Source organism: Protopterus annectens, chromosome 8.part0 (assembly GCF_019279795.1).
Source record: "Protopterus annectens isolate FY-2018-M chromosome 8.part0, PAN1.0, whole genome shotgun sequence".
Classification (NCBI taxonomy): Eukaryota; Metazoa; Chordata; order Ceratodontiformes; family Protopteridae; genus Protopterus; species Protopterus annectens.
Window position 1 is genome coordinate 385,149,344 of NC_056741.1, and position 27,730 is coordinate 385,177,073.

General features: G+C 41.7%; 1 protein-coding gene across 1 annotated transcript in view; it reads right to left on the reverse strand.

The window, feature by feature from the left end:
* SF3B4 (splicing factor 3b subunit 4) overlaps nt 1-27,730 on the reverse strand; it is a 207,389-nt gene that overhangs the window by 51,355 nt on the left and 128,304 nt on the right. Inside the window, exon 5 of the mRNA XM_044079896.1 lies at nt 797-973. Coding sequence (XP_043935831.1) covers nt 797-973 — 177 coding nt within the window. The remainder of the gene's footprint in view (nt 1-796; nt 974-27,730) is intronic.

Here is a 27,730-nt window from a genome sequence, read left to right on the forward strand (position 1 = left end):
CAAAAGAGGGACAAAGGAAACTACTAATGATATCAGTTTAGATGTACCACAGTACGGGGAAGGGAACAGGAGAAGCCATCAAAGAAAAGTGGGTAGACAGAAAGAGAGTACTAATGATAGCAGACACAACGTACCTCAGTACAAGTTAGAAAGACAAAAGCTAGCTAGAAACAGGAGATTATGAGAAAAGCATTATGGGTAGGGTGCTCTGCTCGAGAGCTTTTTGGTTGCCATGAGATGCTGCAACGGCTGAGTCGGATCTGAGCCCATATGTGAGGATAAAATGAAAACTGACAACACTAGATCAAAATTTTACAAGAACCCCCCCCCACAATAAATCCAGAAATGCTGGGTCAGTCTGCATCAGCAGAGAAAGAGATGATTCAGACAAGATCTTTTGCTCTCTGCTAGCAGCTCCTACTCTAAAACTGCCACGGAATGTTACTAGCAATGGCAATCTGGACATGGTTTGTTTAGATGTAGGTTTACCAAGTGAACAAACTTTATATGTCAAAACTGAACGCAGTCTTACAGTTTTAGTCATACAAAAGAGATAGCTCTGCACAAAAAAAGTATCCAGGTTTTGGCCTCAAAAGGATTATACCTGAATGAAGTAACATATTTTAAATAAATAACAGGATGATTTTTGAAACAATGGCACCAATATTCTAATCAATGAAGGCTTGGAAAATTTCAAGTTCACACTTACTCTTAATCATATGGGAAGACCTCAGAATTTACACTACTTTATCAGAAACAATTCAAGATAAAAAGAGCAATTAAAAAATTTACTCACCCAATGGCACAAAGTGTGGTCCCCGTGGTGGCATTCCAATGGGAGGTGGAGCTGGAGGTGGTAGACCAGGATGAGGAAGTGACCGAGGTGGTGGAACTTGTCCTGGCTGCCCCTGAGATGCAGGGGGAACCATGCCTGGAGGTCCAGGATGTGGAGGTACTGGCAAAGGTGGCAGCCCTAGAAGAAGAAACAAACATTAAAAAAAATGCAGAGATTGCTACCAGTCATTGCACAGTACCTATTTTCTACTAACCAATCCCACCCTTTATTATTTTTTTTCACAACAGTTCTTTGAGAAAATATTCCTGCTCTGCAAATAAACAAATATGAATAAAATGGTATTATTGTGACATTACCATGCTCCAAGGTGGAGAAACATGGATGCCCTATTTTACACGGAGCACCTGAAATAGCAAATCAGTACTCAAGGTGAATGTGATGGGACTTATTATATTTTCTGAAGAAAAGCAAAGTTGCTGAACAAAAGCAAACGGTCCCAGTGACCCCTGAAACAATCATGAACACTCCTGCCAGAAAAAAATATACAAGTTGGTAAAAACATTCATATTAGTTAATGAAGTTTATTAACATCAAATCACGCAAAAATAGAAAAACAAACATCAGCATTAACAGCTACTGAAAACAAAAAAAAAATGAAAATCTACAAGACTAAAAAATGAACGTAAACACTTTCTTTTTACAATCATTAAAAAAACTAACTAAAGATATAAATGTTGTTGTTGTGTCTTTCGGCTTATCGCGGTTAGGGGTCGCCACAGCGGAACTCCGGTCCGCTAATGATTGGCAGTAGATTTTTGTGTGCCGAGTTGCCGGCCCTGATGCACAACCTTCAACGAAGGTACGCCCATTTACGCATGTCTCCACACAGAAGACGCTCTAGCTGAGAATCAAACAGGACAACGTCTTACTGTGAGGCGACAACGCTACCGCAGCAACACCACCACATAACTAAAGATATAAATAAATACCATAAAACCTGACAGCACTTACAATCAAGCTGTCTGAATAGTGATACTGTTTGGGCAAGTTTTTTTTTTCATAATGTAGTGATTGGGTTAGGAGCAGCAGTACGCCTAGGATTAAGCATGAGTAAGTCGGACAGAAGAGATTCACTTTGCCTGCCTATCCACCTTACTAGTCTGCTAACCCTAACCCTGTCACTGCCTCAATTCCAATCCTACATGGTACATTATGAAAAACCCTTTCCCTAACAGTACCATTACACAAGACAAAAGGACACACACACACACACACACACACACACACACACACACACACACACACACACACACACACACACACACACACACACACACCACTCAAGCTATCCCCTTACCTAGCTTTTACTCTAACCCTAATCTGCAAACAATATCACGCGCGCACAAATTCTTGCCCCTAGTGATAAAACTTTGGGTACATCCAAAAGTTTTGGGATTATTAAACAGCTCCACTTACCTGCATGCAAGCAAACTTGATATCATATGGAAACTCAGTGTTCCAAACATTGACATTTCCCCCAATTTATTGTACTGTATACACTTCTGAAGAAAAAAAAAATACACACAGACCCACACACATATCAGTTCAATCTGTTGGCATTACACGATCCAACTGTGACTGGTTCAACTATAAGAACAGAACAAACATTATAAATAGGTACAATGTACTACCAAGTATCACTGAAAAACATAACATAATGCTCAAAAGTATACAGTAAGAAGCAAGGCAGTTACAAATACATGGGATTAATGTTATAGTGCAAATAAAATGTGCCCCCACATTAAAGCCAACAAATAAAGAATTACGACAGCACCAATAACTGTGTGTTTTGATTAGCAAAAATGTGCTCAATGGGTTAAGCCCATTTCACAATGGAGGCCCATGGAGAAAAAAAAAAAAAAACACAGTACAACAAAACATATGACTGGTAATTATATTACCTATGACAGAAGAAAAGCACAGTGACAGTGAATCTTGGAATCTCAAGACTGTGAATACAGTGGACAATTTACACACAGTCAGTATTAAAGACCATAATAAAGCAAGCAAGTTTATGTGAAACACTTCATGCAGGTGGTAAAACCGAATCAGCCAGGAAATTAGGAACGTAACCTCCTATTATACTCAAGAGTTACAAACAGATTTTACTGCTTTATTCTAAATATGCCCCAGTTTAGTCACATGTATAGACATGGTATCAGTAGACAGACTACAGACAAACAACAGTGGGGAGAACTGAAGGTGAGGTTGTATGTTTAGAAATGAAGAAGGGGTTAAGAAAATGCACTGCCCTGTGGAAAGTCCCCTGATGTTACATTCTTTGACTAGGTATATTTGCTCACTTAGGCAGAATCTCTAAACACTCAGTTGCAGTATGCGGTATTAGTTCCCCACTATTTATCCTTATTGCTACAGGTTCATAGGTTGGTACTAGGCTATCAGCCCTAGGGCCTATACAAGCCTAGCCATAACAATTCCCTGGCTATTTCTTCCCACATTATTTACTTTCCTGGACCCCTGTCTAGCAGGGCGACTGACGTGATCCCTGGGGTGAATTTCCTTTCTCCCATCCAATCGTCAAGGTTCCTCTTGAAGAGGTCCAAAGAGGCACTCTGCTTGACATGTATGGGCAATCTATTCCAGAGTCTGGGGAGTCTCTGGGTCAGGAACCTATCCCTCCAGCATGTTTTGTTTATTGTGATGACAAGGTTTAGATCCCTGGAGCGTGTAGCTCTGAGGGATTGGGATTTCTTTAAGTGTAGCATGTCCAACAGCTCTGGGTTTGACATGGCCTTGTATGTTAAGCAGAGATCGCCTCTGAGTAGACGATATGACAGAGTATAGCTGGAGTTTTTAAGGCGGTCAGCGTGGGCATCTGCTTTAGGCCTGTGATTCTTTTAGTGAGGTATTTCTGAGGCCTTTCCAGTTGTTGCAGATGTCTTGAGAGGTACATACCAAATGGGGCGTTGTATTCTATAATGGGTCTAATGAGGGATGAGTTCAGTGGGACAATGACCTCCTTTTTCTGGATGAAAAGCCCTTCGTGATGAGGTGTGCCACATAGAAGGATTTCCTGACTGTTGTGGCGATGTGGTTATCGAAGGTGAGACCACTGTCCACCTGTGTCCCTAAGTCTCTTATCACACTTTCTGTGTTTAGTGTACTGCCACCTATATGGTAATTCATGGATACATGTTTTTTCCCAAAGGGGATAACAATACATTTCTTGGCAATGAGCTTGAGCCCATGGCTCTGGCACCAAGCATCTGTTTCTGTAAGGCCCTTTTGTAGAGTATCCACATCATTTGGGGATTCAATAATGGCTCCCAGTTTGCAGTCATCTGCAAACTTTGTTAGCCATAGTCCCTTAGTGTTGACCTGTACTTCAGAGAAGTAGATGCCAAACAAGAGCGGCCCCAGGACTGAACCCTGAGGTACTCCACTTGTCACTTGTCTGGAGCTGGATTTGGAGTCAGCTACTTTTACAGTGTGGGTTCTATCAGTAAGCCATTTAGCAACCCATTGGGTGAAATAGGGATTAATGCCCAACTTAGTAAGTTTATCTATGATTCCAGAGTGGGGGATGGTGTCAAAGGCCTTGGCAAGGTCTAGATAGGCTGTGTGGACCACCTTACCCTTGTCCATGGCTCTGGAGACTGATTCAAAGAAGTCAATCAGGTTCAGGAGACAAGATCGGCCCTTCACAAACCCAAACTGGGTGGGGTCCAGTGTTTGAAGGTTGCCAATGTCTTTGTTTATAAGTTCCATGATAATACGCTCCATGGCCTTGCAGATAAGGCTGGTCAGACTGATGGGACGGTAGTTTCCGGGATCCAAGGTGGATCCCCCCTTGTGGATTGGGATAACTGTAGCTCTGCGCCACTCAGTGGGCACGAAACCTGAGGTGAGGCTATGATTAAACATGACACTTAGGTGAGGTGCCAGTTCATATTGTAGTTCATGTAGTACACAGCCCGGGATGTCATCTGGTCCCATGGATGCTGTATTCTTGGCTTTAGAGAGTGCGTTTTGTACCTGTGTGGCCGTTATTACTGGAATTTGGCAATCTTCCGGTATTGAGATGGGCCATTTAGGGAGTGAGAGGGGGTGAAGTTGGCACTGAATCGATCTGCCAGGATATTGGCAATATCCGTCGGATCAGTATATTTAATGCCATTCTGTTTTAGCTCAGAGCAGATCTGAGCATTGCCATTTAGATTCTTGACATAGTTATAGAATGCTTTGTGGTTGTCTTTGGAATCTTTGGCAATTTTATTTTTGTAATTAGCTTTGGAGGATTTTATGAGGCATCTCAGTTTCTTACTGAGGCTAGTAAGGGAGTTTTTTGCATCCTGGGATTTTCCTCTTTTCTGCAAAAGTTTCTTCCTTTTGTTGTAAAGTTTGTTTATGGCAGGGGACCACCAGATTGGCTTCCTTTCTTTGGATGAGAGCATTTTGGTTTTATTTGGGATGGCACGATTCATGCATGAGTGGATGTGCTCGTACAGTGCCTTAGTGTAGGATTCGGCAGTTGAACTTTCAGTTCCCGTCTGCATAGGTGTCATGAAGTTTGTCACTTCTGACTTGAGTAGCATGAAGTTGGCTTTGGAGAAGTTTTTTATGGTGGTTTCTTTACTGGGGGGTGGGGTCTTTACTGGGGGGTGGGGGGTGGGATGTGGATGTTAAGGGTGATTAGCTTATGGTCAGACCTGACTAATGGGGGGGTATGGAGCATTGATTTCCCATGTTGGTAATGACCACGTCTAGGATATTGGAGCCCCTGGTGGGACTACGGATTAGTTGATCCAGGGCGTTGGAATTTATGAATTCCAAGAACCGTTGCGCAAAGGTGTTGGGACATGAGTAGTTTTCCCAGTTAATGGCAGGGTAGTTAAAATCACCCAGTATTAGGGTGTTTGGTTCTATCTTAATATTTTCCAGTATGTTTAGAAAGGTGTAGTGAGAATCTTGGGGTATGGTGGGGGATCTGTGTCAAGCTACAATTTGGATTGCAGTCTTACCTAGTGTTAGTTGCACTTGGAGAATTTCAGACACATTGTGTTGGCCAACTAGCCTGGTGGTGTGAATATCCTTGGTGAATATTGACACTCCTCCACCTTTAGTGTTTCGGTCCTGGTTTGGTGGCCGAAAAGTGTGGTAAGAGTTGTAGCCTGGTATTGCAGGGGTGCTCTCTGGAGCCTTGAAGGGGATAAAGTACTCTGAGAAGACTGCATGAAAAAAATAAGGAATGATTTTTATGGGTGTGTGTCTGCATCTGTGTTTTGAAGAAGATAAGAACTGAGCAGCCATCTGAAGTACAGAGAAACCACCTTAGTTTCTTTCAACCAACCCTCCAACTGTGATCTCATTTGTTTCAAAAGATGAAAGACAGTGGATCACTTCTGACTGACTGACATTAAAGGCTTTTAGGGATCTAATTTAACCTTTAAATTTCTTGCTCCACATTTCTCACTTCTGAAGCATATCCTGACATTGTTAATATAGCAGTGTTTTGACAGTGTAGACTTTGTAAAGCCATAACGGGCACTGCTTAGGATGTTCTAGACTTTGATGCTATTGCAGAGCAAGACAGACATACCCCCTCTCTGTGAAGGGGAGTAAAATGTGAGACCTTCCAAACAGGAAAAGCTCTTCTTAGATAAGTCTACTTGCCAAAACAATTAAAGGAATGTGGCTAATTTTACTAATTTCAGTAATAAGGGATCTGAATCAGATGAGCCGTGTCTCATCTTGTAAAACTATTTTCTCACCACGAAGTTACTTCTTTCAGTATGAATACAGTATTTAAATTGATTTTAACTGTGTGGAAGGAATATTAGCTGAACTGGAAGTTAGTCGGTGTTTGCTGAATTTTGTTATTTGCTAGTAATTACAGGTGTGGGGGTAGTCACATTCTTTGATTTCCTGTCCTTGCCTATTTAAGTGGTACAGTGTGAAATATTTTCTGCTTAAAAACCTCAGCTTTGGCCGGCTAAGAACTTGCTATATTCAACTGGACGTATAAGAGAATTTAAGTACCTTTATCTGCTCTTTTAGTTCAAAACAAACAGTATTTAAATTGATTTTAACTGTGTGGAAGGAATATTAGCTGAACTGGAAGTTAGTCAGTGTTTGCTGAATTTTGTTATTTGCTAGTAATTACAGGTGTGGGGGTAGTCACATTCTTTGATTTCCTGTCCTTTCCTATTTAAGTGGTACAGTGTGAAATATTTTCTGCTTAAAAACCTCCGCTTTGGCCGGCTAAGAACTTGCTATATTCAACTGGACGTATAAGAGAATTTAAGTACCTTTATCTGCTCTTTTTTTCCCAAAAATTACAGTATTTAAATTGATTTTAACTGTGTGGAAGGAATATTAGCTGAACTGGAAGTTAGTCAGTGTTTGCTGAATTTTGTTATTTGCTAGTAATTACAGGTGTGGGGGTAATCACATTCTTTGATTTCCTGTCCTTGCCTATTTAAGTGGTACAGTGTGAAATATTTTCTGCTTAAAAACCTCAGCTTTGGCCAGCTAAGAGCTTGCTATATTCAACTGGACGTATAAGAGAATTTAAGTACCTTTATCTGCTCTTTTTTTTCAAAAAAATACATTATTTAAATTGATTTTAACTGTGTGGAAGGAATATTAACTGAACTGGAAGTTTTCACTCTGCTCTTCAGTTAATCTTAGTGGCCTTGCAACTGCCTGCCCCTCTTGTAAATTTGTTTGGATACTCCTTCTGGGCCCATCTCATTTGCTCACTCAACTGAGTGCAGTGAGATCATATTCTGATTTCAGGCACTCCTACTGTGTACAAAGAGAGCATCTGGGAAGCAGAAAAAAAAAAAATGTAAGCTTGTTTCCTGCCTTTCCTGTTAAGTGGTATAGACTATTTGTAGGCTTCTGAGCCCCCAAGCCCTTCTGTGTTGGAGGGAAGCCTTCTAGCTTATTTTTTTTTTCTTATAACTAGCCAGTTTTCTAGTTTCAGCACTCAAATCTGTTTCTTTGATCTCAGCACTTGTTCAGAAAAAAAAAAAAAAAAATTTCATCTGCTTTTACTGTACTTGTGTTTCTACCTAGTTTTTTACTTTTGCATCATCTTAAAAGTACTCAATTGTATTTATTACTGCTTGGTGTAACTCATTCTAAGCCTTTTGGTTTAAACACTTGGGCTTCGGACCAGTTGTTTTGCACTGAGAGGGTTTGTGGTCTGCACTGTAGTGGCAGAACAGGTAGCTTACATCCTTCTAGGTTGGGAACTGCTGATTGAGGGCTCAGTGTCTGTTATTCTAAAAGTGTATTAATTCTGGTTTAAGCACTTGGGCTTTCAGGCCAGTTATTTTACATTAAGAGGGTTCGTGGTCTGCACTCTTGTGGGAGGACAGGCTGGACTCTGCCCTTCTGAGCTGGGAATTTCTGGTTGAAGGCTTATAGTGCATGCATATCTGAACTGCTTCTTACTGAAGTTGGTCGGCCCTGTTTGCTGTGGCATAGACTGGATTCGGGCCTGCTGGATCTAGCTTTGTTTGTGTAACTTGAGCACTAATCCAGGCATTCTCTAAAGTATTCAATTGTATTTATTACTGCTTGGTAGTAACTTGATTAAAGTGTCGCTATCATTCTAAGTCTTTTGGATTAAGCACTTGGGCTTCAGACCAGTTGTTTTACATTAGGAAGGTTTGTGGCATGCACTGTGGTGGCAGGACAGGTAGCTTTCATCCTTCTAAGTTGGGAACTGCTGATTGAGAGCCCAGTGTCTGTTATTCTTAAAGTGTATTAGTTCTGGTTTAAGCACTTGGGCTTCAGGCCAGTTATTTTACATTAAGAAGGTTTGTGGTCTGCACTCTTGTGGGAGAAGAGGCTGGACTCTGCCCTTCTGAGCTGGGAATTTCTGGTTAAAGGTTTATAGTGCCTGAATATTTGAACTGTATCTTACTGAAATTGGTACACCTTGTTTGCTGTAGCATAGACTAGATCCAGGCCTGCTGAATCTAGCTTTGTTTATATGCTTGTTGTTTGTTTGCTTGTTATTTCCTGGAACGCTAATTCCACCTAATACGGCTTCTCAGCGCTTCTGTGGATCACTAGTGATATCTGCATTGCTTACTGTACTTATTTCCTTATTTCACTTGAAAGAAAGTTACTGTTTGTCATTTTGCATTTAAGTTACCTGTAACACATTGCACTTAAGTTACCTGGCACTTGCTCACTAAAGCAATTATATAAGTCAGCACTAAAAATTAAAAGCACTACACCCTCACTCCCCACTGGCCCTGGTTTTCAATTATTAAGGAATTCCCAATATTATTCTAGCATGTCCAAAGGTCAGTTGTCAATCTCCTCTCGGTCCAGCTGGTGAATCTGGGAATCTTGAGGCAATATTACAACTGCCTCATGTACACAGACAACCCTCTCCTCCTCCCAACAAATTCCAACACATGTGAGAGATGCAACCATATAGCCAAACTGGAGGCTAAGCTCTCTCAACTCAGTACTGGCATAACCAGACAGGAGGAGAAGGAAACCACACTCACTACAATTCCAGTCTCACATAGACCTACCACGACAGCAAACCAAACACATAATCACACAAAAACATACTCGGAGGCTCTAAATAAAGATCTGCCGAAGCAGCAGAGACCTCCAAAGCAGACACCCAAGCAGCCGCTACCCAAAACAAAACACGTGCAACACATATCTCACAAAGCCAGTGTGCCAAACAGTCACAGCCCTTAAGACTAAACAACACACCTGATACACTTGTAATAGGTGACTCTATCATCAGGCACACTGACGTCCCGCTCACCAGGCTGGACAAGGAGAGGGTCACTGTGAGTAGCCTGTCGGGCGCTAGGATCCGCCACATAACACAAGCACTCAGGTCACTCCAAGGCAAGTACAAATATGACTCAGTCATTGTCCATGCTGGTGTGAATGACCTGAGACGTACCTCCCTGGACTACATGAAAAGAGACATAAAGGAGCTCTCTGAGCATGTAGCCCAGGCCGGTATGACCCTGACCTTGAGTAGCATCTTACCCTCACCAAGAATGATGCCACAATATGAAGACAAGATGATCAATTTCAACAATTGGCTTAAGTACTGGTGTCATTCAAAGGGGATCCAATGCCTGTCAGCTTGGGATGATATGCTCGACAAGCCACGATACTTCGCTAGGGACGGCTTGCACCTGTCACCCCTGGGCTTTTGGAAATTGGCAAAGGCTCTTGCTACCCCCATAGTGCCTTTTTTAGGCAAGGCTCAAAAGACAAACCCACCTCCATAGGTATCACAAGGGATAAGAAACAGAGTAATGCTACTCAACGCCAGAAGTCTAAACCTCAAGATGCACGCACTCGAAACTCTCCTTAGCATGGAGAACATCGATATCTGTGCAGTAACAGAAACCTGGTTCAGGGCTCCTGAGAGCACCCCATACCTCATACCATGCTTTTCGGCCCCAAAACTTGGACCGAACCACAAAAGGAGGGGGAGTATCGATATTCATCAAAGATACCCACACCTCCAGGTTGGTGGCAAAGCACGAAGCATCAGAGACTATCCATGTGCAACTAACAGTGGGTAAAACTGCCTTCCAGTTTATAGCCTGCTACAGACCACCCCTCCCAAACCCAGGAACCCCACTCAGCCTTCCTGAGAACACTGGAAAATATGAAGGTCTCTCCAAACACCATTATATTGGGCGACTTCAACTACCCAAACATAGACTGGGAGCATTACTCTAGCTCCAACACCCTAGCCCAAAGGTTCCTAGAATTTATAAACTCAAATGCTATGGAACAACTTGTTACCACTCCCACAAGAGGGGAAAACATACTGGACCTGATCATCACCAACATGGGGACTCTATGCTCCAGACCAGAAGTGTATCCCTCACTGGTAAGATCAGACCATAAACTAATCTCACTGGATATTCACATCCCGACCCCACCCCCTGCCCAGAAAACCACAGTGAAAAACTTCTCTAAAGCAAATTTCGCACTCCTCAAAACTGAGGTGGAATCCTTCAAAGCCCCCGGGCCTGTGGAAAATACGGCTCAGACCGCAGAATCCTTTATAAACGCATTCTATGAACACCTTCAGGAAGGCATGGATCATGCGATCCCAAATAAAACCAAGACCCAATCCTCCAAAGGCAGACGTCCTGTCTGGTGGACCCCAGCCATAAACAAACTATACAATAGAAGGAGGAAGCTACTAAATGATAGAGCAAAATCCCAAAAAGGGAAGGCATCACTGATCAGTATTAGCAAAAAACTACGGGCACACATAAAATTGTCTAAGGCCAGCTTCGAGAGAAAAATTGCACAGGACACTAAGGATAATCACAAGGCTTTCTTTAGTTATGTTAGGAACCTGGGTGGTAATTCCCAGATATGCTCAGAATTAGTCCAAAATGACAAAAATACACCGAACCCACAGACATTGCCAACATCCTAGCCGACACGTTCCGCGCACACTCCCCACCAAAGGGCAAACTTCTCCCCTCCCACCAAAAGGGCAAATATCTATCCCAGCAGAGTGCTGCCCCCGACATCTCAGATGCTCAGGTAAGAGCTGCCCTCTCCAAAGCAAAATACACAGCATCAATGGGACCAGATGGTGTCCCGGGCTGCGTCCTACATGAACTCCAAGAAGAGCTAAACCCAAACATAAAACTTCTGTTCAATCTCAGCCTTACTACAGGATATGTGCCCAAAGAGTGGCGTACAGCAACAGTGGTCCCTCTCCATAAAGGTGGTGCCTCAACGGATCCTGGAAACTATCGCCCCATAAGCCTGACTAGCTTGGTCTGCAAAGCTATGGAAAGGATCATCATGGACCTCATAAATAAAGATATTGGGGACCTACAAACACTGGATCCTACCCAGTTCGGCTTTGTTAAGGGCAGATCCTGTCTCTTAAACCTGGTTGATTTCTTTGAAACAGTCACCAAGGCCATTGACGAGGGGAAGGTGGTCCACACAGCCTACCTGGACCTCGCAAAAGCCTTCGATACAATACCCCACTCGGGCATTATAGATAAGCTCACCAGCTTAAATATAAACCCCTATGTCACTAGATGGATTGCAAACTGGCTCAAGGACAGAACCCACATGGTTAGAATTGCTGGAGCCATGTCAGACTCCAAACCAGTTACAAGTGGTGTCCCACAAGGCTCAGTCCTGGGACCTCTCTTGTTCGGTATATATTTCTCGGAGGTACAGGCCAACATGGAAGGACTGTGGCTGACCAAGTTCGCAGATGACTGCAAACTGGGCGCCATAATCGACTCTCCAGTCGACACAAGCATCCTCCAAAAGGGCCTCATAGAAACAGACAACTGGTGCCAGAGCCATGGCCTCAAGCTAAATGCCAAAAAGTGTATAGTCATCCCTTTGGCAAAAACAAAGTGCCCACAAATTACCACATAGGTGGTAATCCATTAAGTACAGAAGAAGTAATTAGGGACCTGGGGACCCAAGTTGATAGCAATCTCTCATTTGACAACCACGTGGCCAAAGTGGTTAGAAAAACATTTTATATAGCCCACCTAATCATGAAGGGATTCACATCTAGATCAGGGGACGTCATCGTGCCTCTTTACTCATCCCTCATCAGGCCCATAATCGAGTACAATGCCCCATTTGGGATGTACCTTACCAGACACCTGCAGCAACTGGAAAGACCCCAAAAGTACCTCACCAAGAGGATCAAAGGGCTCAAACAGATGCCATATGCTGCCCGGTTAAAGAAACTCCAGCTCTACTCAGTGGCATACCGCCTGTTCAGAGGCGATCTGTGCCTGACGTATAAAGCCATGTCCAACCCGGAATTAATGGATATGCTGCACCTCAGAAAATCCAAATCCCATCGAGCTACGCACTCGAGAGACTTGAACCTCAGCACTGAAATAAATAGGACATGCTGGAGGGACAGATTCATAACCCAGAGGCTCCCTTCACTCTGGAATAAAATCCCAGTCCAGGTTAGGCAGAGTCCCTCACTGACTCTCTTCAAGAGGAATCTTGATGAGTGGATGGGAGATCGTAGGTTTACCCCGGGTATCACTTCTGTGTCACTGTTAGACAGAGGCACAGTATACTAACCTCGAAAAAGGGCATAGCAAAATAAATTTAAAATGGGTGGCGAAAGCCAAACACATTCTGGCTAGGCTTATAAATGCCCTAGGGCAGATAGCCTAGTATGAACCTATGAACCTAAATGATCAGACTTTCTTGGGAAGTTTCTTCATGGTGTACATGAAATTGGGGTTGTGATATTTGGGAAAGCCTTTTTGGAATAATTTCTGAAAATTTCTACCATGTCTTTTTGTGGTGGTATTTTAGGAAGGGGAAGGATGGAAGGTACTACCTGGATTGAGGAGATTGTTTACCCTACTCCAAAATTTTTCCATTTTTGAGTACTTTTACTGCCTTCTTACAGTCATTCATTACCCGCCGGTTAAAGCAACACAGACTGTGTTTTTTCCTGGCAATGCTTTACCAAAATGCTTTGTCATTTTCAAAGATCTTATGCTCTGCTAGACACCTACGACAGAGATGTGTACGTTACTCTGAAATTTAACATCAGCTAAACTATCACAAAAAATCTGCAACAACCAAAAACCAACGCACCAAAACTCAAACACTGACTGAAAAAAAGTTAATTGTTTTTATCCAACATAATGGGACTTCTTCAGAATGAATTAGCACAAGACAAAATCATTATGTGACATAACCATAATCATGTGGTTAATTCATTTCTTTACTCGCATCTAAATGTATACAATATACTCAAACAATGTTTAACATCTACACATATACATATAAAACCACTTGAATTAAATTCCTTGCAAGAACCACAACTACCTGTGGTTTCAAATCTAATAAGTGCCTTGTTACACCACAAAAGTCGTTTTATGGCATTGTTTGACTCTACATTCTCCAACTTCTTTCAAGATAGTTATGGATGCACCGATGGCTACTCAATTATAATTGCTGCTCTCACTCAGTGTATGAGATTAAACATTGAAGGTACTCAAGTTTTATTCGATGTTCAGCTGAAGATTTAAATACTCCTATTATGCCTGCTCAGGTTATATGCTCTGCTTCTTAGACTTTTGTTCACAGGCAGTGTAATCCTGTGGCAATAACACATGTATATTCTAAAAAGGAAACCTTACATTCTCCATTTTGATTAAGGGATTGACAAAAGTTATCAAACCTATACATGCTTATGTTAATTTTGTAAGGAGGCATCAGTAAATACAGCATCGTTATGTAGTCATTTAAACAACTGGAAAATTAAGCAATTTAAGTAATTCCTAATTAAAGAAATTAGTAGAAGGCAAACCAGTGGTCATTGACAAGAAAAATAATACCATAAAACAACTTTTGCAGGAGTACCACAATTATTAGATCAGAAACCACAAAACAATGTGGGAACCTACAGTTGTAGTTCTTGCAACGCTTGTTGATAAATTTTGCAGGGGAAAGTTATTCAAAAATCATCTTGTAAACATATTATTTATGCCAAAGAATGCTTCACATGTGAATCCAGTGGTATCACTTATAAAGCTTCATGCACCTGTTGTGAAGTATTCTATCTGGCTAAAACTACAAGATATTTTAGGAAGTGTAAACTAAATCACCAGTATGACGGAATTAAAAATGAGAATAATGCTTTATATAAGCATGTTACTGTTATTTCAAACATAAATTTTTTAATTTATTTAACATTTGTTTACTGGGAAAGTCCAACTTGGAACAAAGCCAATTTTCAACGGTGGCCCAGGGAGAAATGCTCCAGACGCATGTCTTTGTAACATGGGAGGAAACCGGAGTACCCGGAGAAAACCAACACGAATGTAGGGAGAACATGCACACTCTGCACAAAAGGCACTCTAGCAGAGAATCGAACCGGAGAACATCTTGCTGTGTGGCGACAATGCTACCACTGCACTGTCCAAAATTTACACCGCTGTCAAGTATTGAACCCAGGACCTTGCCAACTGCAGCATGATGCATTAGCCCACTACGCTAACTCAGCTCTTTTATTTTATAACTCAGCTTTCAAAATTTTATTTTCTGGACTAGGTAGTATATTAAAAGGGATGATGACTATAAGAACAGGGAACAGCCAATAAACCTCCAGGTTTAAACAGATCAATTAATATTAATTTCCTAGATTTAGAAAAAACAGAGAAATTTATTTGAAGTAATTTATATGATACTGGGTTACGGTCAGTGTCAACACCTGATGCAGTGAGGTGTTGGTTTTACATGTCTGTAATATTTGCATAACTGTCTACAGTTTCAAATATCAGACAGTTCATGTAAAGTAAAACAAAAAAAAAAGACTTGACTACTAAATTTTTTTTTTATCAGCTACAAACACCAATCAAGGAAGTTTTAATGAGTGCGTACTGCAAAGATAGCACTACGATCACAGTTAGTTTTAGCTAGAATTCCATCTTGTAGATTTTAGATGGGTGGTATTTACACACCCAATCTAACACACTTTCACTCCTCATCTTTGTACCCACTTTAGCTGGGAGGGCACTAACTGGGTAATTCTACTGAGCTGTATGTAGTCAGGGAAGAGGCAAAGCAGGACAAATCAAGGTTCACATAAAATAAATTCTGATATGGTCTGCTTTTCACCAACCAAGACAGAGTTTCTTCAAGAATGCTCTGGTGTTGCCTGGAAGAATGGCATACCATTAATAGTTTAAATGAGTTCAGATTGTTCACAGAAAGTAACCCAGTAATTAGAATTTTTTCTGTTCGGTTCTCACAGCACTGCAACTCATTAAGAGTATATATAGGTTATGTTTTTTCAGATTGTTATTACACAAGCTAAAGCATTGTTTGTTACATTACGATGGAATGTGATGTAGTCTGTCCCTCTGATCCTGGTATTTTTATGTGGGATTTCATTCAGGGTTTCAGTAAAGTTTAGGATATCCAAACAGCAGTGATCCACAAATGCTTAAATGTAGACAGTATTGAACGGATCTGAACAAGTATTTCGATGAAATCCCTTTGGCGTTGACCCAAAGAAATTCTTTAGGGAAAGGAAGCATAATGTTGAGACAAGCATTCCCATCAACTGCTGTATTACTCTGCTGAGTCAAAGCTGGACTAACATGGGACTGGTGTCTTGTAGATACCATCTGCCAGAGTCAGAATGCATCTCATGCATGAATGGTATAGGTACATGTCTTGTCTGACCTTTCTTTTGGTAAATGCAGAAACTAACAAATGAAAGCACTATTAAAGTAATGAAGTACTGGGATTGGCTATATTGCATACTCCACTTCAAAATATTCACACTGTAGACAAAGGTGCAAAAATATATTTTACTCCTACATTGTTAAAGTCAATGCACAAACCTCTTTATTAAATGAAAGGCTGCACTTGTGGGGAAAAAATTCAAATAATTTCTATTGGTTGTAATGTATACTGCGGTGGTGGTGCTGCGGTATCGTTGTCGCCTCACAGTTAGACGTTGCCTGTTCGATTCTCAGTTAGAGCGTCTTCTGTGTAGTGACATGCGTGAATGGGCGTTCCTTCGTTGAAGGTTGTGTGTTAGGCCCGGCAAGCCAGTACATAAAAATCTACTGCCAATCATTAGCGGACCGGAGTTCCGCTGTGGCGACCCCTAACCGGGAAAAGCCGAAAGACACAAACAAAACTATTGGTTGTAATGTCAAAAATCACAGAAATGTAAGCATTATACACATTCAGAAGTAATTATACAACTCATGGTACTGTTTGCAATTCTTCTGTAAGAATATAACATAACAAGAAGTTATTGTTTGTTTCAGGTCTGAAGAAGCGTCCTTGGAGACACGAAAGTGCTTACTTTATGGAATAAAGAATATATTGTTCACTCAGTGGTTTGCTTTGATTGTTGTGGAGTACCTGCCATTTTTCTACATTTGAACAAGAAGTTATGTACTCACCATAACTTTTGATGTATGTAGTCCATCTCGCCTCACATTCTTACCCGTGGGTTCAGAGCCGAATCTCGGCTTCGACTCGGCCATACTCTAGCTCAAAGTCTTTCAATTGGCTGGGCTAAGAGGTATCCCATGCTGCACTGCTCCCTTTCCCCAGATCTTTTTTGCTGCAAGCTCAATCATTCCCCTTCATCCACATGACACATAGAGAAGGAACAAACATTCCAATAATAAAAGGAGTACTGAAACTAGAACTAACCTTTAGGTCCTCCAGGATGGGGGAAGGCGGGAGGGTAAGTAAGAATGTGAGGCGAGATGGACTACATACATTGAACGTTATGGTGAGTAAATAAATTCTTGATGTTATGTAGTCCAATCTCGCCTACATTCTTACCCGTGGGACAGCGTCCCCAGCACCTGAACCCTGGGAGGCTCAGTGGAAAATACTCCTGAGCACTGTGGAACCAAGGAAGATCTGCCTCTGGATACCAAATCCAATTTGTAGTGAGCAAAAAAGGTGTGAGGAGATGCCCATGTAGCACAAATATCCTCCATAATCATCCACAGACATCCTGGCCTGAAATGCTGTAGAGGTAGACATAGATCGGGTAGAATGAGCCTTCACTCTAAATGGTAAATCCTTACCACCTGAGGCATAAATGAAAGAAATACAACTAGAGAGCCATCTAGATAAGGTCACTTTGGAAACAGGAGACCCAATCTTATTTTCTGAAAATGAGACAAACAGCTGATCCGATTTTCTAAGATCCTTCGCTCTATGTAAATAAAAATGCAATTGCCTGTGAACATCAAGCTGGTGAAATTTAAATTCTGCCCTATTAGAGAACTCTGGAAAAATATGGGCAGTTCAACGGATTGGTTGAGATTACTAACCGAAGCCACTTTTGGCATAAAGGAAGGGTTTGATCTGAGGGAAACCATGTCCCTGTGAAAAATCAAGTAAGGCGGTCTGATTGACAAAGCTTGGAGCTCTGAGACACATCTAGCTGAAGTGATGGCTACCAAAAAGATAGTTTTCCAAGTCAAATATTTCAGTTCACAAGTAGCTGCAGGCTCAAAGGGGAAAGTGGTGAGGCATTGTAGCACAAAATTTAGATCCCAAGGCATGACCGGGTCAAAGACTGGAGGGCGAAGCAGCATAGTGCCCTTTAAGAATGCCTTACAAAGTCTATGCGCCATTAGACTGGGTTCATTAGCGACGTGAAAAGTGGAAATAGCCGCCAACTGGACTTTAAAGATTGCGGCTGCTGACCCCTGATTGAAAAGCATGGAAGGAAAATTCCAGAACTGAAGAAATTGGAGCTGTACAAGGATCAATTTGTCTTGCATGAGCCCAGATGGAGAATCTTTTCCATTTACTGGAATAAATCTTTCTTGTTGAAGGCTTATGGGAAGAAGACAGAATATGAACCACTTCCGGAGAAAAATGATGAAGCCTGACTAGTGATTGAAATGGAGTACCAGGCTGTCAACCGGAGGGTTTGAAGAGAGGGATAGAATTGCCCTGACATACGAGTCAGTAGATCTGGCTGTGGGTCCAGAATCCAGGGTGCGTCCATGAGATAGGGATGGAGAAAGGGGAACCGAATTTGACGAGGCCAGTGTGGAGCAATCAGAATCATTCTGCTTCCCAAGGATTGCGCTTTCTGAATAACCTTTGTCAGCAGAGGAACAGGCGGGAAGGCATAAAGTAGACCGGAGGGCCAATCGTGAACTAGAGCGTCCCTGGGTGACTCCCCCTGAGGGGCGATAAGGGTGAGGTAGCTGCTGCACTTGGTATTGAGGGAACTGGCAAATAGGTCACAGCAAGGCTGACCCCATCTGCGGAAAGTCTGCTCCACAACTTGACTGTTCAGGGACCACTCGTGAGGCATCAGAATAGCTCTGCTCAACCTGTCGGCGATCACGTTGGAGTTCCCCGGAATGTGCGTTGCTACAAGAAATCGTCGGGAAGACACTGCCCACTGCTACACTCGAATGGCCTCTCTGCAAAGGTGATACGACCTGGTTCCTCCCAGTTTGTTCAGATACCATACCACTGACATATTGTCTGAGTGGATCGCAATTGTTCCGAGAGGAAGAAAGCTCTGAAGTGCTTGCAACGCTAGTAGTACTGCTCTCATCTCCCAAGATATTGATATGCAGATGTATCTCGTGTTCCTGCCACGTGCCTTGGAGTGTCCTGCCAAGATAATGCCCCACCACCCCATCTGGGAGGCATCCGTTGTCACTGTGGCAACAGGAGAGAATGGAACGAAGAGTTTTCCTGCATTGAGGTTGCTGGTGTGAAGCCACCAGCGTAGATTCTGCTTGCACTTGTCTGTGATCATTATGAGATGAGAAAGCGGAAGACTTTGTAGGGACCACTGGGCGAAGAGCAGCCACTGAAGGAGCCTCGCAAGAGGAACCAGCATAATTGTTGCAGCCATCGTCCCCAACAATTTGAGAACCGTTTTGCCTTCACTTTCTTTAAAGGGAGCAACGCGTTTACCTGTTGTTGCAAACCTTGAATCCTTTCTTGTGGTAAAAACGCCCTCATGAGCACGGTGTCTAACTTGGAACCTATAAAGGTGACATGCTGCGAGGGCAACAAGGCAGACTTTTCCCAGTTTAGAATGATAGCCAAATGGTTGATAGTGGCGTCTCTGGTCTGTAGTAGTAGATGCCTGGTGGTGGCAGAAAGGAGCCAGTTGTGCAGATACGAAAACACTTGGAATCCCGACGTCTCAAGTGAGCTGTCACCACTGCCATACATTTGTTGAACACCCTGGGAGCTGTGGTGAGACCAAAGGGCAGGGCACGAAATTGAAAATGACTGGCTCCCAGCCGGAAGCGTAGATGATTTCTGGATGCCCTGTCCATCTTTATATGGTAGTAAGCATCCTTGAGGTCGATGGAGCCCATCCACACTTCTTTTCCCAACAACGGGAAAATAGATTGCAATGTGACCATTCAGAACTTGGACTTCTTCACATGGAGGTTCAAGCGGCTGAGATCCAAGATGGGTCTCCGGTCCCCTGTTCTTTTCGGCACCAAAAAGAATCTGGAGTAAGTCCCTAATCTGATCTGGTCTGAGGGGACATGCTGGATGGCTCCTTTTTCTACCAACTTTATAACCTCTGAAGCTGTGGAATCCCTTTGATTGGGTGGAACATCTGGGATTCTTTTGATCGCTCGGAGGGGGAGAAGAGAAGGGAATGCGATATCCTCCAGAAACTATTTTTAATGCCCACTGGTCCTGGGTGATGTCTTGCCAGGCTTCTGGGTATAATGAAATGCGACCCGTGACTGGCTCTAGAAATGCGCAGTTGGGCCTCCCATCAGGAGCGCTGGTAGGGAGAACCACGAAAGGAATCACGGTCTCCCTGGTTACGGGGGCCTCCTCTGCCTCTAGGGCGGCGTCTACCCGAGTTACCACCCCCTCTCCTGCCTCTGGAGGGGGAATCACTTTGTGCGTCTTGAAAAAACCTCTGTGATTTCTTGAACCACATTTTCCCACTCTTCTGGGCCTTGGGATAAGGTTTAGAAGGCATGGAAAAACGGACTCCCACGGCAGACAGCTTTTCCCTCTTGCTCACACCTAGTGAGAGTGTCTTTCACCTTGGTTCCCAACAATGAGGAACCATCAAACAGGGCATTGGTGAATGTAGACTTGAAGGCCTCCGTGAAATTACAGAGGTGCATCCAGGAGTGCCTCCTGAGAGAAACTCCGGATCTCGCTACCCTACTCATTCCTTCGGCTGCATAAGAGATCAGCCTCATGGAGGACTTAGCGATAGAATTTAGGGTAGACATCTGAGCATTGACTTTCTGAGCCACTGTGTCAGAAATGTTACCCTGCAGAGCATCTCCAAGCTCTTTCAGGAGATGTCTTTGGAGCCGCGTAAAATGTGATAAGTAATTCAGCGATCGCAGAGTAAATGCAGCTGAAGAAAACATACACTTCCCATACCGATCCATGGTCCTAGACTCCTTGTTAGGGGGATGGACGGTAGATGAAGTCTCAGCCAGTTCCTTCTTGGTGGCAGCTGCCACCACCATGGCATCTACTGAGACGCCCTTCGTGAGAAAGTCTTTGTCAGCAGGGGCGGACAGAAATTTGTTGGGTCTCCTGGGGACTGGTTCCACAGTGTCGGGGGTTTCCCACACCCTTCGACAAACCAGATCCAGGAGATCGAAGGGTGGAGTGACCCAGGAGGCGGATGGCTGAGCCCCAAAAGCCTTCAGGAACACAGACTCCTCTTCAGAGGGGGGGGGGGTTTGAGGGCCAGTCGCCTCTCTGCTTCAGGATCTCTAGGAGATCAGAGAAGGAGATATCCTCGGAGGACGACTTGGGGGACCCCTCTGATTCCTCGAGGTCGGTGTCTGACGTGAGAGACTCTTCCTGGGAGTCGATGTGCTTCCTCTCGCACGTTCTTTTTCTGGGTGGCTCGACAGGCAAAAACTCTGGGGGGGCCCTCAGAAATTAGGAGACCACTCATGGAGGTATCCTGAGGCCTTGGGTTTCCACTGTCCAAACACAGAGGGTGATCAGAGACTGACACCGGAGCTGGAGGGGGAAGAGTATCAGAGCTGTATGATGCGGTTGAGGACCTGACCAGCATGCTCCGCATGACCTCGAAAGCTGGTCCCCCCGGCTCCAAAGATTGACCAACTGTGGAAACCCTTGGAGCAGAAGGGACAAGGTCCGAAGTCAAAGCAAGAGTCAGGCTCACCCGAGCCGAAGCACCGAGAGGGAGGCTAGGAGCCGAAGAGCATCCAGAGACCTCCCCCTTGGGTCCAACCGAGGAACCACGAGTCATGATCCCCGTGGACTGAGCCGAGAGGGTCGGAGTGGAGATCGGAGCCGATAAGCCAGGATGGGCTACCGGAGCCGACCTAGAAGCATCAGACGGCGCCGTCCACTCTGGCTCCAAAGATGAGATTTGCTCAGAGGATCTATCAACGATGGATGGGTGACGGGCTCCAGAGCCGACTGGGCTGGAGCCAAAAGCAATTTAGCCAGCACCGGTCATTGGAGCAGTCTCTGCACCACTCTATCCACATCCACATCAGAGTGTGTCCTGGAGGACCTAGAGGATAAGGCAGGAGATCTAGACCTCCTCTCAGAAGGAGACCTGCGAGGAGGAGAAACCGGTCTAAATATTGGAGACCGGCTCCGAGCTAGTATCTCGGTCACTGGCTCCGAGAGGCTGGGAGCCGATGTAGGTCCTGTAGATTCACAAACTTCCTTCGGCACTGAAGACAGTGGAGCCGAGGATGCCACAGTAGATTTAGTAACTTTCTCCGGAGGCGCCGATAATATAGACGGAGCCGGAGATCATTTTTTTGCCTTGGATGTTTTGTCTTTTTTTACAGAGAGAGGACTTAGCACTAGAAGACCTCTCCAAATCTTCCTCGAAGTAGAGTTTCAGTAGTCCCTTCAGAATTAGTTTGTTATTCCGTTCTTGAAGAACACGAGGGCTGAACGCGTGACAGAACGCACAAGACTCCTGAAGGTGTATAGCCCCCAAACAATAAATACACACAGAGTGCCCATCGGTAATAGACATCTTGTATCCACATTTACTACATTTCTTAAAGCCTGAAGGCTTATGTTCTTTTGTATCCTTAGACATGGTCGGCAGGATACTAGATGCACCACCACAGTAAAACTAACACTAGCAACAAGCGCGGGAACTATAAACTGCAGACAGCACACAAGGACCTCTAACTTAAACGGTCCTGACAGGAAAAATAAGGGGAAGGACAAGGTCCTCTAACCTAAACGGCCCAAGCCCAGAGGGGACAGACACCTAAACACAAAACAAGCACAGAAGGGAAAACAGATAACCAAGGGAGGACTAGGTCCTCTAACTGAAACAGGCCTAGCCCATTGGGAGATAGCTGACGGGATACCAGACAAAAAGTAGTCAAAAGCCACAAAAGGCCACCCAAAACAACTTCCACAAAACCACAACACACACACAGCTATGAAAATAGCTTTTGGAGCAAAATTTTAGTCAAAGAAGACAAAAAAGTTATACTTAGCCACAGCCAAGAGCGAGATCACGTCTGAGCTTTGCGAGTGGCAAACGAGATCTGGGGAAAGGGAGCAGTGCAGCATGGGATACTTCTTAGCCCAGCCAATTGAAAGACTTCGAGCTAGAGGATGGCCGAGTCGGATCAGAGGTTCGGCTCCGAACCCACGGGTAAGAATGTAGGCGAGATTGGACTACATAACATCCATTTTTCACACAACCATTTCTACTAAACTATTTATAATATATACATGTTCTACACAAACATTTATTCTATATAAAACCCTTCATTCATTAGATGTGGCACAGTTATTTATATTCCAAAACTACTGTTATATTTGGACAGAATTTGATTTTTCCTCATTTTTGATTTTGCCACTTTAATATTCTATCACGGACGTCCTGAAAAAGCAACAGAAATTCGGTTGGCTTTGTAGTTTACCAGTTTCTTATTTTCTTGCTATAGTTAATGCTGTCAAAAAACAGAGTAATTATTAGCATTTACCCCTGCTGGTATTGGAATATCATTCAAAACCATATTTTTAAAAGCTTAAAATTCTTTATATAGTGTTTGTATTTGCTCTCAATTTCCTCGTGTTGTACATTTAATAAAAACAGGATCTAAATATGCATCTACATTCTATTTGTGCCACCAACATATATGACTGCATTTATTTTTAGACCTCTATCATTCCATGTTTTAATATTTTTTGGTAGCTATTTATGTCTTATTATGATACCACAATAAGGCTATTATTGTTGCACTTTCTTAACCTAAGCTTTTGGGGACCAAACTCTGAATAAAATCTAACATTTTTGGTAATATTTTAAATCAGTAATCTGTCTTCAAATGTAAAAAAATGTCATTCAATTTGTCTTTTATTTAACTTTATTTATTGTATTATTTTATATTTATTTCTATTATTCTTATAGAGTTGATGCTAGGTCTACTTCTAAGCAATTTAATTTTTCATCAATACCTATATTATATTTTTATCTGAAAACTCAGTTTACTTTTGGGTTCATAATTATGCATTTTGTTTTATTAATAGTACATTTCAGTGTCAAAATACCAGTAAAGTTTTTATTTTGTGCTTCTTTGAAAGAAGACTAAACTGGTCATTAATAAAATAGCATCTGTGAAGATTAGTTTATCTAATATGCATTGATTATCTTAAAACACACTGTATCTGCACTACTATAGGTGACAGTGGGCATCCTGAATCTAGTATCCCTTTTAATGTTTACTGCTATTAACAGATAAGGGCTTAACTTAACATCATCTTTACAAAGAGTCTGCAATAACCGTATGAATGTTTGGGGAAAGTTAAATTTTGTAACACACATGATTTTATGGCATCAAAAGCTTTTTTATGTCTAAATTAAAACATGCTGTCCCTTCATTCTTATTTCTTACACAAGTCTATTAGTTTTATTATTCTTTTCATATTGTCCTGAGTTTGTAATTATCAACGCATACAAAAACTATTTACTCAATGTACAAGAAAACATTTTATAATCCACATTTAACAGTGTGACTAGATAACAAGATGCACAGTGAATAGGTTTCTTCATCTGCTTTTAATACTGGTGTTATTATGGAACATCGCCAGGATTTGGGAACACCATTTTATCTTGAGCATTAGTGCACATATTTATTAACTGCACGGCTTTAGCTGAAAATAACTTATAAACTTCTGGAATGAATGCATTTATCCCTAGAGTTTTATTTTCTTTTAACTTCGGATCTCTGTTTTGATAACAGGTCTTTAGCATTCTCAGAAAATCTATTTTGTGTATTATTGCCCAAAAAGGATTGTACTTGCTTACTTACTGACTGGATTTAATTTCTTTCTCCGATTTTTTTTTATTTCATTTTCAAACCTCCTTAAGTATACAGTCTTGTCTGTTTTATCTCCATTACTATCTAAACACTTAATACCAATGTGATTAGATTATTCAATATTTTTGACTTACTAGAGATTTCTGCAATAGTTTAGAATTAATATTATATAATTTTCCATTTCTTCAGTATTATTCCCTTTTTGTGCTCAAGATTTAGTTTTTCAAGTTTCACTATGCCTAAAAATATTTCTCTTCTTTTTGCACTTTTTTGGCAACACCTATTTTTTGTTATAGGTCCATCAACTTAATGTCTCACACTTTGCATTTGTTTTGTATTCAAAGTCAAATTTTCCCATACATATAAAATTTTAAAGTATTCCAAAGTATATTTTGTTAATACCTTTGTCAATAAAGTAAAAAACAAATGTGTGAAACACTGTTTAAATTACTCCATTTTAGTAATACATGCTAATAATCTGCACCACACTGGTAGCTTATTATTTACTTGTTAATGTAAAAGGTATAGGGCATGCTATTATTCTAAAGTTAGCTCCACTGATGTAAATATTTTATTTACTACAGTCCAAGTACCAAAGACGTATGAAAAAATAGATACATTTTAAAGTGTGTTCTGATTTTCTTCTGTTCAAATCAATTAATTTAACAGATTTTAGCCATTTTTTTGCAAATTTTGGCTGTAGTGGAGATGCTAGGGGATTTAATTCTACTCATGTCATCCTTCCCAGAATTACAGGTACATTCTGCTCGATTAAGTAAATGTGATTTTTAATACACAATGGAACTTGGAATAACAGGGTGAGTCTTTAATTTAAAGTGGGAGGGCTTGACCACTGAGAATGCATGTTTTTTTTTTTGTTTTTTTTTTATATCAGAGGCTGAATTTGAACTGAATTGGTAGAATTCTTTTCTCTATTGCAGATTTGCAGGAGTCTGAGAGAAAATTAGATAAATGTTTGTGCCCAGGATTAATTTGTGTGTGTACATTTTCAAGGTGCAGGTGGAAGATGAGTGAGCTGTATGACCAGAAACCAAGATATTTGAAAGAAGAGACTTACTCCGAGAGATGGCTGTTGTGAATGCAGACAGCTACAGTTTTTTTTTTTGGGGGGGGGTCTGCTGAGCATTCATTTAGTACCAAAAATAATACATTTAGGTTTGGATGTATTTAATATGAAGTATTTATTAGCAGTAATCCACTCACTGAGGCGAATTAAGATAGATTTTAGATTTTACTTAAGAGGTAGTTAGGCAGTAGCTGGAGAAGTAGAGGACCATGCCATCCATGTATAGAGGGACAGTAAGGTAAAGAAGATAAAGTGGAAGCTTACAGATTTATATAGAGAACAGAAGAGTAGATACTTGATGTGCACCTTTGAGTAGCAAAGACGACAGAGAAAGTATCAGGGCTAATGCTTAGTTCTGACAGCTGAATTTTAAGAGGGGACTGACAGACCAAGTCAAAGACACTGGTGATGTCTTACTGTACTAGAGAATATGCCTTTGTCCACAGACATGAGAATGTCACTGCTCAAAGAACAGATGACTGCAGCAGTGTTCCTCCATGACCCCAAAAGCAATTTAAATAGATTCTCCAAATAAAAATGTTTTAGAATGTAAACTTTCAAAAAGAGAATCGCACCCAGTTAAGAGTAAAATAACGTTGAGTGACAGTCAAACACACACATTCCTAGCTCATAATAAACTTTCCTAAAGAGGAAAGGAAGTTTAAACAACAAAAATAATATGTAGAAGGCTTTTCCCGAAAGGGAATTTATCAACCCAGCAATGACCTAGCAAAACCAACCATCAATCCTCAAAAGCTGGCAGAGGAGTGCTCTCTTTGCCCGCAGGAAAGTTCAGACAGGCTTGTTGTCCAATCCTGTCTTTTAGTCAGCTCAGATCGGGCTAAGGGTTTGGGTGCATGTATGGTGCACTGAAGCTTTGGAAGCGGGCCAAGGATATAACCCATATAGCTTAGGCTACTGCAGTAGTGACCAATATGATGAAACACAGTAAAACTGCAGTAGTGATCAACATGATGAAACACAGTAAAACTCCAAGAAACAGTGTAAATAACTGAAGAAAGCAGTCACAGAAAGTCAAATGGTAAAAATTCAGACAAAGGAGCTGGAGAGAAAAGTAACAGGAAAGAAGGAAAGGCACCGTTGATGGGAAGTAAAGGCAAAATATAAAGATAAATCTAAAAAAAAAATGAACTAGAAAACGTAGCTCAGGAAGAGCACACAATGGTATCACATATGGTAAGGAAAATCTGAACCCAAGTGATGATTCTTAAAAGTATCTTTTGAAATACATTTGGAAGAAAAAGTGAAAAAAAAACTGAAGTGAGGCAGCATATCAAAGTTTCACTTGGTGCAAAATAAATAAACATGAGAAGGATCCCTTCCCTGAAATGTAGTTTATTAAGCAGTGAGATGGAGAAGGGATGAATTACTTAGTAACACATTAAAAACATTTAATTTTAAATTTAAAATGCAAACATAAGACACACAGAAATTATCAAGAGAAAACAGATTTAGAAGCAGAAGAGGAAGGTGACATATTATTGAACGAAATGTGAATATGTATGAAAGAAACAAATGCAGCTTAGTGGCATTAGAACCAACACTGAATTATGGAGAAATGGAGATTAAATCTGAAGCAGCAAGGTTATTAGACATTATTATTAGTAATTAGTCTTAAAGATCTGATGAAATCGATAGATGAAAGAAACAAGCTCAAAGAATGGAGAGAGAAAAATTGTCGAAGTAAAACAGAAACTAAGAATACTGCATATCCAACAGAAATGAAAAATCAGAATGGAAAGAAAGGGAAACTCTCTCATAAATAAGAGAGCAGGAAAAATTAAGGACTATTAAAAGACAGCAGAATGGTTGTCAACAAAAAGGACAATGGATGGAGGGAAGCAAGAAGTGAGAAAGAAACGAAGAGAGAGCTTTAAATAAAAAAGTGCAATTTTAATGAAATGGACAGAGTTTAAAAAAAAGAAGCAGAGGCAAGGAAATAATTTATTTACC